We start from the raw sequence: 12,500 nt of genomic DNA, 5'->3' as shown, positions 1-12,500 counted from the left end.
TCAGTACTTCCCTTTGTTACCGACTCATGAACGTGGCAAATGGGGGGGGGGACATTCGACAAGCCCTTGGGTAAATTTCTCTAGTTGTACCTCAGAGACGTTCATTTGGGAATTGATCAACACTCTTGGTACTAAATTTCCAAGTCATCAGCTGATAACATTACTAACACACACATTATTTCACGTGAGGAAAGTCCTCGACTTCACTGTATGTAATCCCAGTAAATTCTCAAGTCGATTCACAATCGACTTGAGAATGGTCCAGGACGAACCAAAACGTCGTCGTCCCTTCACCTTCTAGTGTGGTTTGGTCAACATATTTCAGCCACGTTATTGTGACACTTCGTCTGCATATTAATCCCAGTAAGTTGTGTGGTGGTGTTGGTGGTCGTATCTACCTGCTCAGTGATGCGTGTGTAGTGATAACTTTGAACATACATTAACGTTCAACTGTAAATGATTACGAATCTCCTACATTCGTTATTTTGTTCCCTTGCAAATGATGGCCAGTTAATCATCAGAACCTGGCCTGATGCAACCCATTATATGAACATAAGAATGCAGGTAGCTGCAGAAGGCCCTATTGGCCCATACGGGGCAGCGTAGTGTATATATACCTTAGTGTATGTGTGTATATATTATCTCCTTTCTTAATAGATCAAAAAACCAATTGAGCAAGGACATTAATGTACAGTTCTCACTCACTCACTGGCTAGCTAGTAGGTGGGACATAAAAAGCTGAACCTCACTTCCCTGTATACACACACACACACACACACACACACACACACACACACACACACACACACACACACACACACACACACACACACGTACGTACGTACGTACGTACGTAACAATGCGTTGCGGCAGTACAGACACACACACACTTCTCACCAGTGTGTGTGTGTGTGTGTGTGTCAAAGAGTTAAAATACTTAAACTGTGTATATTTTCACTGTGTTAAACTGTCGTGTGATTTACTATACAGCCAACGAGACCCTGGAGTTCGGCACGTCGGGTGGCGGAGGTGCAGCTCAAGCCCTCAAGAAACTCTTCCACACGACAATCCTGCAGCCTGGCAACTATACGCTGACCTTCCTCCTTCGCAACGAAGTCTCCAACACCACCGTCACTACCACTGTTAGTAATGGGGATAATTCATCCACTAGGGCTATGAGGTGGGCGCGAACCATTCACCCCGGCATTGCCAGTCGCATATATATATATATATATATATATATATATATATATATATATATATATATATATATATATATATATATATATATATATATACTTTGATAGTATATGTATCATTCACTTTGATATTACATAGTGATTGATAGCAACTTTGATATTTCAGTTGCATATATGCCTGGGGACCATTCAGACTTGTTCGTGATTTATGTTCTGCTTGAAGTACTGTGTTGATGCGTTCATTACTGTCACAAATGTTTGTAATAGTTTGAGGCAGAGAAGTGAACATTGATGATAAAGTGAGAACACTTCCTCCAGGTGATGGTCGAGGAGGGTCTGGCCAATGTGTCCTTCACGACAAAATTTATCCTGGATGGCGTGACGATGCCAGGCATGGGACCTCTTAACAACATCTTCATGGACAACACCACCATATTCTTCACACCAGCCTGCCTCAAAGGCATGTACCTGTTTAGCACAAGCAAGGATTACAATCCTTTCACAGCATTTCTGTAGGATGTGGATTCGTTAAACCTGCTGGTTTAATAACCCACATGGGGAGGGAGGGGGGATCTTTGGTTGTATTTGGCTTTCTTCGTCCTGGTCCGTCACAACCGCTGGCCCCATGAGTTGTTACTTAGGCTTATCGAAGTCCCCACTAAGCCACCAACACTGAGACGTGACATATATCAATGGGGATAAATTTGAGCAATGAGGTGACTCGAACCTGCGATCAAGGACCTCCCAGCCGCGCACCTTACCCCTGTACAACAACTTTGTACTTCTTCTACTGAAGGCGGCTTCTACCTAAGTGTGATTGGAGGGTTATATGTCAAACTTGGACGGGCTTCAGTATAGAAGCCTCGACAAGACTTCTTGTGGATTCAGTGGAAACATTGGTTGTATAACTTATATAACAGGTCGTGGTACAGGGGTGAGGTGTGCGACTGGGAGGTCCTTGATTGTGGGTTCGAGTTGCCTCATTTGGCTCCAATTAATTTTCCCATTGAAATACGTAAAGTCTGTAATTTTGGTGCGAATAATAATACTACTACTAATAATAATTTATTCATCCATTATACAATACATTTAACATACAGTGGTTACACACACGACTAAGTTATTGTGTATTATACAAATCCACAAGCTATACAACAGCGTTCTGGGATTATTTATACATTGTAAACATAGTAGAAAGTGCAGAACGTATTAATTCTATATGCTGATGATATGGAGAGCTGTGAGTAATAATATACTGTTTAAACAGGTTTTCCCTCAGTGGTGAAGTGGCGTCTGACCCTCTTCCCCTCTGGCCAGGTCCTCTACACAACTGCCAATAGAAATCAAACACTTACTCACGTCTTCAATACGGTGAGTGGCTCCCATATCTGTTGCTCATTGATGACTAGTTTAGCATTTGAATTTCCTAAATGTATATCTTTTTGCAGAAACATTGTAAATTAGGATCAACAAACCCTTTATATTGATCTGTGTTTATTTTTGTAGGTAAGCTGAAAGAGGCAAAGGTCACACCAAAGTTTGAGGAAAAACAATAGCCATTTTGTTGACCAAACCACACACTAGAAAGTGAAGAGATTCGGTGCTGCCCTGCGATTGACAATCGACTTGAGAATGGTCCAGGACGGACCGAAACGTCGTCGTCTCTTCACTTTCTAGTGTGTGGTCTGGTCAACATATTTCAGCCACGTTATTGTGACTCCTCGTCTGCAATAGCCATTTTCTGTACTTTGTAGACATAAGCCATTAGAAAAATATCACTTACTCCCATGGGACAAAAATTGTCACACTGTGTGAGTACCTCAGCTTATCGGGTGTGTGGTGTCCTTACTTTCAGAGCGGTGAATATTATACGGTGGTGTCCGGCTACAACCCCGTCCAAGGCTGGGTTAATTCTGACCCCGTGTTGATGGTCGTCCTCAGCCAGCTCGAGGGCTTCGTTCTTAATGACGACGGTCGCGTCATCGAACCGGTGAGTGGTGCCGCCTGGCAACGCTGCCTCCACATCCATGGGTGAAGGGTAAATTATGACTTAGGAATGGTGCATTATTACACACAGAAATAACAATAGCGTGATGCATCAAATGAACAAATCCACCATGTCGTAGCTCACGCGATTATGGCAGCGCCTGGGATGCTCTCGGACGCAGGTTCGAATCCTCGTCACGGCCCTTGTGGATTTGTTCATAGTGCATTATATATGCACATAGTTAGTTCAGTTAATAGTACGTGTTCCTGGGGACGAGGGTTCGAGTCCATTGTACGCAAATTGACAATTAGCAGCCCCGGTGGTACAGTCGGGCTCGTTCTCGACGCACAATCGAGAATTTCGGGTTCGAATCCCGGGCGGAACAGAAATGGTTAGGCACATTTTCTTTCACCTAATGCCTCTGTTCACCTAACAGCAGGTAGGTACTCAGGAGTTAGTCAGCTTGTTGTGGGGTTGCATTTTTAGAAATAATTGATCATGGAAACATTTCATGAAAGTATAGATTCCTGTGCGTTTTTATGTTAAACAGTTCTAATTACATGTTATGCAGGAATTGTAAATTGTAAAATGCTAAACTCTTAGATACAAAGGCTTGGTCAAATGAATATGAGGATCGATGTATTCAATATTATATTTGTTGTTAAACTTAACAACATTTGTTTCTAAGTTGAAGACTGAGTTATGTTCATGTAAAAGTAACGTTTATTCATAAATAGTGTTGATGAAGAGCCGTAGTCTCGAAATAGTGAATAATACTTAACTGTGGGAGAAATATAGTGAAGCCTAAATTTTTTTATATAATCTGATATAAAACATGCACTAAATAACGTAAAAAATTGATTCAGTATATAATATAATATATTTATTGATTTTCTCCTCGCCAGAATAACACCAAAATAGTGAATGCAAACTTCACAGTGTTGCCACCACTATCATGCATGTTGATCAGTTATTGCGACGGCTGCGCCGACCAGACCTTCGGCTACAAGGACATGTGCCTCGCCAGGTTCCCCACCATCAACTATGGCGGCGGCCCACTCACTAACCCTATGAGTTTACCTCGTGTCTATACGTAAGTTGTCCTCTCATCGTCAACTTAATGAGTTTACCACATGGCTTTACCTGAATTTACTTCGCGAGCGCTTTGGCCAGGGTTCGTATCCTGGCCGATGATGACTGACTGGGTGCCAAGCCTTAACTGTAGCCTCTGTTCACCCAGCAGTGAATGCATGGGGCATATATACTGGTTAAACTATTTGGCGGGTCGTATTTCAGGTAAAAATATTAGGATTAAGGACCTGCCAAAAACGCTATGCGTGCTAGTGACTTTACAAGAATGTAAGAACTCTTGTATATATAAATAAATAAAATTCCGAGGTAATTAGAGGTAAACATGTACTCTTTTTGAAGTTCAGACGAATAATGTTGGTGTGTGTTCTCTCACGCAGGCAGGAGGGAATATACACGGTGAAAGGTCTTGCCTGGGACTTGAGAGTGTCGTACACTTCAGAGTTGCAGGTGGTCATCGCAGTATTGCCTTGCAGCATGCCAGAGGTAGAGATTGTTGATAGGTACAAGCTCTTCTCCCAGCCTCAGGTCAACCAACGCTCCATGCCGCTTGTTAAGGCCACCAAAGCTAAAATTGAGTGCAATGGTACTGTACCCGTGAGGTAAGGTTAATTATCGTACTGTACCCGTGAGGTAAGGTTAATTATCATACTGTACCTGTGAGGCAATGTTAATTATCGTACTGTACCCGTGAGGTAAGGTTAATTATTGTACTGTGTCCATGTGGTGAGATAAAGTACTGTTCTGTACCGGTAATTAAGGCTTATTGTCGTACCGTACTCGTGAGGCAAGTTAAATTATTCTACTTTACCAGTAAGGAAAGCTAAGTTATTGTATTATACCTCTTAATTAAGGTAGTTACTAATTCCCCCCATATCCTTCTTTCGGAAGGGTTAGCTCCATGTTTTTCCTGAACTTATATAAATATATATATATATATATATATATATATATATATATATATATATATATATATATATATATATATGTATATATATGTATATCACGAAAATAAACACGTGATTAAAAATGTGACAATGTCAGACCACGGAGGAAAATGAAACAGGAATTTCCTTAAGTACTTTCGTATATTAATACATCTTCAATAATACATCTTAATATACATCGTATATTAATACATCTTTGACTCCTTCTGAAGATGTATTAATATACGAAAGTACTTAAGGAAATTCCTGTTTCATTTTCCTCCGTGGTCTGACATTGTCATATATATATATATATATATATATATATATATATATATATATATATATATATATATATATATATATATATATATATATATATAATATATATATAAAGGTAATATCGGTAATATTTATTTTTAAAAGTTTGTGTACACATGTGTGTTGATTCAAAGCATTTTGGATATGTATATTTTTAAAGAGCCCGTCGTCCTCAGGGTAAAGGGATTACCATGGGACACCAAGCCCATTCTCACACCATCTTGATAGTCAGACCATCGCAAATATCTAGATAACTATTATTGTTTCAATAATAGTCTACTTATAAACTGGCAAGTAAACCTTTGTCCTAAACAGAGAATATTCTCAAGTTATAATTGTATTGTATTATAAATCATTGGGCATGCCCACAGGATGGGTATGGGGTGCACTACTGCCCTCAGGATGGGTATGGGGTGCACTGCTGCCCACAGGATGGGTATGGGGTGCACTTCTGCCCACAGGATGGGCATTGGATGCCTAATAAATGAACTAGTTAAAACAAAAATCGATCTTTTCTCAGCCGCTGGTGGAATATACTCAAAGTAGAAGACACAACCGGTCTGCCACAGAAAACTATTCAAGTGGAGGGTTTGTTGTCGTCGTGGAACAATGCTCAGCTAGACCTGTCACCGCTCTTCCTGGACCTGGGCCTCTACAAGCTCTCCTACTGGATCCGGCTCAACGCCTCCAAGATCTTCCCTCTTCAGCGGGAGGACTACACATATCTTAAGATTATCCCGGTTAGTTTATCGCCCCTTTTCAGTGTGGAACTAAATACCGAGTAATATACCAGACTTGGGAGCGTTGGATTGTTTCATGCGTGGGATATACACATACAATATGAGTGAGTTTTTTTGTGAGGATAGAAATATTAGTTGTCTCATCAGAAATTTTTTATTTTTTATTTGAGAATGCAATATAATTTTGTGGATTGTAATCAGGGTCGTTAGCATTTGAGTCACTAGATGGGGGACCTGGTTTTCTTAATCCCATACCCATCTCCTCCCATTGCCCTCTCCTCTTCCCCCTTCTTCTCACCCAATTTTCCCTATCGCTCCCTCCCCCTCATTTGTTTTCCCTATTTTCCCCCTCCATCATCCCTATTCTCTCTCTCCTCTCCCCAACATACACCCCTCTCCTCCCCTCTCAAAATTTAATATTACGAGCATACATAATTGATAAACAAAATACAGAAAATAATTCCCCAATTTCAGACTTTGAAAAAAAAATGGAGCAGATATTTCTTAAAAGGGGCGCTAGGGGGCACCCTAATTATGACACGATCCAACCACTTGTGTGTGATGGTAAAAAGTTGGGCAAGGCTAACCAACTTAATGGTTAAGTTGGTCAATTAATGGTCTTAATTAACCAAATGGTCAACTCGAAAACTCCTGTCCGCCAACGTGCTCACACACAGACATTTTCTTAGAGAGATTCAGGAAAGATGTGACAACGTTGGATGCATATTTACTAGTTGTTCTCCTGCAGACCCCACTCAGAGCTGTGATGATGGGCGGGTCCGTGTTTAGTGTGAGTCGTGGCTTTGGTCAGACCTTGGACCTCGACCCGCAAGGCCTCTCCACCGACCCGGATAACCCAGACGATAAGGTGGGTCAAGGAACTCCTTAAGGATGCGATTACTGTCATTTAGAACCATTTCAGTGTCCTGTCATAAATAATTGTTGTAATGCGTAATATTATGCAGTGTGATTATAAACATTAAATTAGCTAAGTTTTTTTTTACTGTGTACGAGAAATTTAAGGTTAAAACGGATTATTTGGTAGTCTTTTTTATTTGTTATTTTAGCCATATATTGAAACCAGATCAGCCATCCTAGGCTGCCCAAGGGAAGGACAGGTGATTAGACGTCTAGAGTCATCAACAGAAAAGGTTAATTCCTTTTAGGATTAATTTCCTCCAACAAAACTCTTGCCTTTTGGGTCACTTGGGCAGTGTGTCTTTTTTTTCAGTGGTTCCTCACCTCTCGCTTTCTCTCTCTAGCTGTATTGTGCATACTTGTACCTCTTTTTCCTTATGTCTATATTATGTATTTTGTTATGGTTACTGCCATCTCTTGAACTAATCTCTCGCTATATATTGTCATCTCTGTACTAATCTCTCACTATGTATTGACGTTACGGTATTACTGTCTTTTGTATCTCTGTTCTTGTATCTTAACTGTTACCAGCGTCCTCAGACAAGCTGCAGTGTTAACTCTCACCGGACTCTCACCATCTTTGATTCACTACTAAATTGCTTCAACCTAACCTGACCGAGGACCCACGATTTTGAGTGCATCACGTTTTGGCCTTAGGGGAATGTATAAGTCAGAATGCAATGTTGTATTCGAGATGTCGCTGGGGATACTCCAGGAGCTGACCCCCCTTTTAACACTCTTCTCAAGGGTTCAATAATTTTTCATTGTCTCATATTCTCATTATAATGCCTACTAAAAATACATTTGTTTTGTTTTGCTTCACTTTGTACTCACTTCATTATGCTACTCTTCGCTATGTTTTCAATTGTCAGTCATGTCAGTTTACGATTCTAGACTTGTGTTTAATTACATTTTGCCTTTAGTGTGTGTGTGATTGATCATGTTGGTTGGTTTCTACAGAACTTTACCGTGACGTGGTGGTGTCGACAAGTGTCCCCGGTACTGGAAACCTTCGCCGTTACCAGCAGCGGGAAGATAGCCGTCTTTAACCTGCAGCTGATTCCAGCCCCTAAGACGGCTGAGAACCTCACCGAGGGAGGATGCTTCGGCAAGGGTCCAGGTATGACTCCTCGTCACAGCTGTAGAGGCGAACATTGGTCCTCACCAACTCAACCCCCCCTCCCCCCAAGATTTAGATTATGTAGTTCAGTTTTGGTCACCGGAATATAAAATGAACAGAAACTATAGACGATGAACAAAATGATAAAGGAAAGGTTCAATTAACAGTAGGAAGCTGTGTGCCAGTATAACTAATTAATTCCAGGAATTAGTAAACCCCTTATGAAGAGAAATTAAGAGATCTTAATTTACAATCTTTAGAAAGACAGAGCAATGGCTGGAAGGGTATATAAAACATAGGTCATTAATAAGGTGTTAAATATATCAACACACAACATAACACGTGAAATGTACACCAAGTGGATAAATTTACAGCCCCCAAAAAAGACATGGGTAAATACTGGTTTGGACAGTGGTTGTTGATTTGGAACTAATTACCAGCTAACATAATAGACGTGGGATCCCTAGTTTGTTTCAGCCGCAGGTTAAACATCTATGAATGAGCTGGGTTGCGTATAAACGGGAGCTGGCTCGCATGTGGTAATAGGTCTACTGTAGTTTCATGTCCCAATGTACAGTTAGAAACAAAACGTAGTCACACGTTACAGGCACAAACAGGAACTATACAATTACTGTCGATAAAGAACTGTTTATGTATAAGTTGTACCAACAGGTACCATACAGTACAGTGGAGGCAGCATGACGCTGGTGACCTCGAGCTTCGTCAAGGCCAGCGCCACCTACGAGGTCTACGTAAGGATCACCAAAGACACCAGAGAGGCCAACACCTCCATACAAGTCGAAGTGACAAGGTTCCCTCCCCCGAGCGTTCAGGTCAAGTGAGTTTGGGGAACATTCCTCACCGTGTATTTAATATGTAGGAGGAAGACTGACCTCCAAATTGAAATATTTTAATTAGATGTTTTGTGATTATTTGCTTGTGGGCTTAATAGTTTGTAGTTTCAGTAATAGATATGTTCTATTTATGTGTTATTTATGAAACAGAAAAATTTAATAATACTGTTTTCTCAAAGTATTTATTGCACACACACACATATATATATATATATATATATATATATATATATATATATATATATATATATATATATATATATATATATATATATATATATATATATATACCACACAATATTTGCTCCTAGAGTTTATTCAAACCATATAGTGACTTCCGGAGTCAGCACTGACTCCGAAAGTCAGTGCTGACTCCGTGCTCCACTGGGGGGGGGGGAGGGGCCAATACTGACCCCTGTGTGACCCCAACGAGTGGCATCTGGGGGGTGAGAACTAACCCCTGTGAGAACTAACCCCTGTGAGACCTAACCCCTGTGAGACCTAACCCCTGTGAGACCTAACCCCTGTGAGACCTAACTAGGACGAGACTGTGATGGTATACTGTGCCCCGTAGGTGTGTGGACGAGAAGCTGTGCATGCCCTTTAATGGCGGGCTGCTGGTCAACCCGTCGTCCCGTCTGGCGCTGGTCGGGGCGTGTATCGCCGACTGTGACGCCAACATGAAGCAGGAGTGGACCATCATGGACATGTGAGCAGCCCCTTCCTCACCTTCTCTACACTACATAACTTGTCTACTAATAATATTGCTTTGGCAAATGTTACTAGTACACAATTATTATATTATTTGGTAGCATCTGAACAGTAAAATAATGTTATACTCATTCGGAACGTCAATGGCGTCCTTAAACGGAAATTAAATTTGACTCCGCCCTCCCACCCCTCGAAAACAAAAATAATAATCTAAATACAATTTTAGAACTTGAGAGCTTATGATGATTCTTATAATATCTACAGCCATTATTTGAATTTTGAGAAGGTTTGTCTGATAGATCTGCATTAGCTTGGCTTGCATTCACAAAACAGAAATCGTAGCTGTGGTAGTCTACTTTGACATCGTGTCAAGTTGAGAAATTATTATTAACTGGCCTATTTTATCCTTAATACAAGTTTAGGGAGCATAATACATTTGATAGTATTTTAAAATAACAGGTTTCCAGTTTGCGGACTTGTGTAGTAATTTATAGACGATTAGAAGATATACGCTTGGGCGCGTCCTCGCGTCACCTTGGGGAGTCGCGGGCGGGATACTCTGGAAGATATACATCTACACTGTCCACGGTTGTATAGTGCCTGCGTCAGACTATACACAGTGACGCCCGTAGGTTGTATATACCTCACCTCACGGTTCCCGTTCTCCTTAACGGAGAACATATTGTGCATACATTTGTGTTCTCGTACAGCCATTAGTACGCATAGTGTTTCGGGTGAGTTCTTAATCGTACTTTTTCCCCGGAATACGACCCACCAAATCGTTTGACAACAAGGTACCCATTTTACTGTTGGGTAAACTGAGGCTACAGTTAAGGATTAGCGCCCAGTCAATCATCCCTGGCAAGAACTCACGAAACGCCTGGTGAGTGTCTTACCACTGCGCCACGGGGACTACTTTATCACAATGCTCTCTTAGGGGATGTGGTGTTTCTGTTGCTGGCGTTTTTCTTTTCCTACTTAGTCTCTTTTTGTTCTTGTTTTTGTGAAGAACAGATCATAATAGTTTTGAACAATGAACGATTACTCTACACACATTAATATTGTGAAAATGTGTTTTTCGTCTGTGTGTACCATTATCAAGTTTCTATTAAATAATCATTATTTCTTTAATGTGTTGATTCAGAGTTGTCTGTTTCATTTAGTTTCACGTTTGACTGACCCCCGGCAGTATAAGTATATAGTGAATGTTTCCTTTATAAGAAAGCAAAGCAAAATGAGAAATAATCTGGGCTAAAGTTACAATATTCCTGCATGTTTGCCATAGTTGTAGGTGAAGTAATGTTTTGAATTCTTGGTTGATATTTAAGACGAGACATTCTAAGGTACAAACTACAAGCTTATACTTATATATCTTGGTGTAAATGAGATAATACTTTATGTAATAATACTTTTTTTGTTGTGTGTTGCAGGGCAGGGAACAGTGTGGTGGAGACGGACACTGTTAATGCAGGCACAGGTAAGTGCCGTTAATATCATCAACGTCCAGTTGTGTTTGATAATAGCTATCGTGCTGAAAATAGGTCACAACAACGTGGTATTAACAACCCCCCACCCCAAACACCTACATCTATTAAATATATTGTCTCTTCAAGGTTGGAAGCCAGACGTTTGGTGCTAGTCTCACGTAACTTTGCATGGTGATCGTGATTATAATGGGGAGTGACATAGGGGAGGCTGGGTCTAGAAGAAGGGATATGAGGGGTAGATGTATGGGAAAAGGGGAGGAGAGGGAAGAGTTGAAGAGGGGGGAGAAAGGGAATGAGAAAGACGGAGTTGGATATGAAGGGGAGAAAGAGGGGTGGGAGGGGGGATGTGGTGGGGAGAGAGATGTAGACGGGGAGGTGGGGGGGGGGAGATAGAGGAGGTGGTGGGAGAAGGAACATTATGGGGAGGTTATCTTGAGATCTTGATTGAGATTGAGATGAGATTGAGATGGGGAGGGCATAGATGGGAGGATATGGGGCGAATGAGGTGGTTTCGTGTTTGTGTTGCACGACGTACTCTATAGCCATACTAGAGAGAGCAACTCTTCCCTCTCTCTGCCCCCCCATCTCTCTTTCTCTCTCTCCCCCACTCCCCCTCTACCCCTCCCCCTCTCTCTTCCCTCTTTTTATTTATTTATTTATTTATTTATGTATTTATATACAAGAAGGTATATTGGGGGTTAAGAGAGAACATAGAAATGATGTTGATTTTACATTTTTGTAAAGCCACTAGCACGCATAGCGTTTCGGGCAAGTCCTTAAACTAACAGATAATTTTCAGTAGATAATTTACAGTAAAATTGACAAAAAATGTTTACAGGTACAGGTTTGTTTCCTTTCTTTTTCTGTCTTTCAACATTCAATATACGCGCCCAGCAAGCACACACGGTAACCAAAATGTTATGTTTACTACTGTTGCTTTGATGCCACAATTGTGACGGTGCTTTTGTTATTCAGTTAGTACGGTTAAAAGTCTACGGAAAATTAACCTCCAATTTTACTTAATTGGCGTCTTTGATTTTGCAATAGGAGAAAATGGTACTTAAATTGGGGCATGGAGGTGTACCCAGACTCGCCTACGACTCTTGCAATACAATTACAAATTACGACTCTCCCAATACAATTACAAA

At 40.9% G+C, this 12,500-nt stretch overlaps 1 protein-coding gene across 1 annotated transcript in view; it reads left to right on the top strand.

Annotated features, from left to right (window-relative positions):
- The window catches only part of LOC123768257 (polycystin-1-like), a 37,088-nt gene that overhangs the window by 10,074 nt on the left and 14,514 nt on the right, over positions 1–12,500 (top strand). The window contains exons 15-26 of the mRNA XM_045758719.2: positions 991–1,142; positions 1,518–1,659; positions 2,467–2,570; positions 3,055–3,189; positions 4,092–4,279; positions 4,656–4,877; positions 6,043–6,262; positions 7,011–7,130; positions 8,141–8,300; positions 8,973–9,138; positions 9,729–9,863; positions 11,296–11,342. Of these exons, the coding sequence (XP_045614675.2) occupies positions 991–1,142; positions 1,518–1,659; positions 2,467–2,570; positions 3,055–3,189; positions 4,092–4,279; positions 4,656–4,877; positions 6,043–6,262; positions 7,011–7,130; positions 8,141–8,300; positions 8,973–9,138; positions 9,729–9,863; positions 11,296–11,342 (1,791 nt within the window). The remainder of the gene's footprint in view (positions 1–990; positions 1,143–1,517; positions 1,660–2,466; positions 2,571–3,054; positions 3,190–4,091; positions 4,280–4,655; positions 4,878–6,042; positions 6,263–7,010; positions 7,131–8,140; positions 8,301–8,972; positions 9,139–9,728; positions 9,864–11,295; positions 11,343–12,500) is intronic.

Source organism: Procambarus clarkii, chromosome 59, assembly GCF_040958095.1.
Source record: "Procambarus clarkii isolate CNS0578487 chromosome 59, FALCON_Pclarkii_2.0, whole genome shotgun sequence".
NCBI classification, from domain to species: domain Eukaryota; kingdom Metazoa; phylum Arthropoda; class Malacostraca; order Decapoda; family Cambaridae; genus Procambarus; species Procambarus clarkii.
The sequence above is the reverse complement of the archived record's forward strand: the minus strand, read 5'-3'. Positions and strand labels throughout refer to the sequence as shown.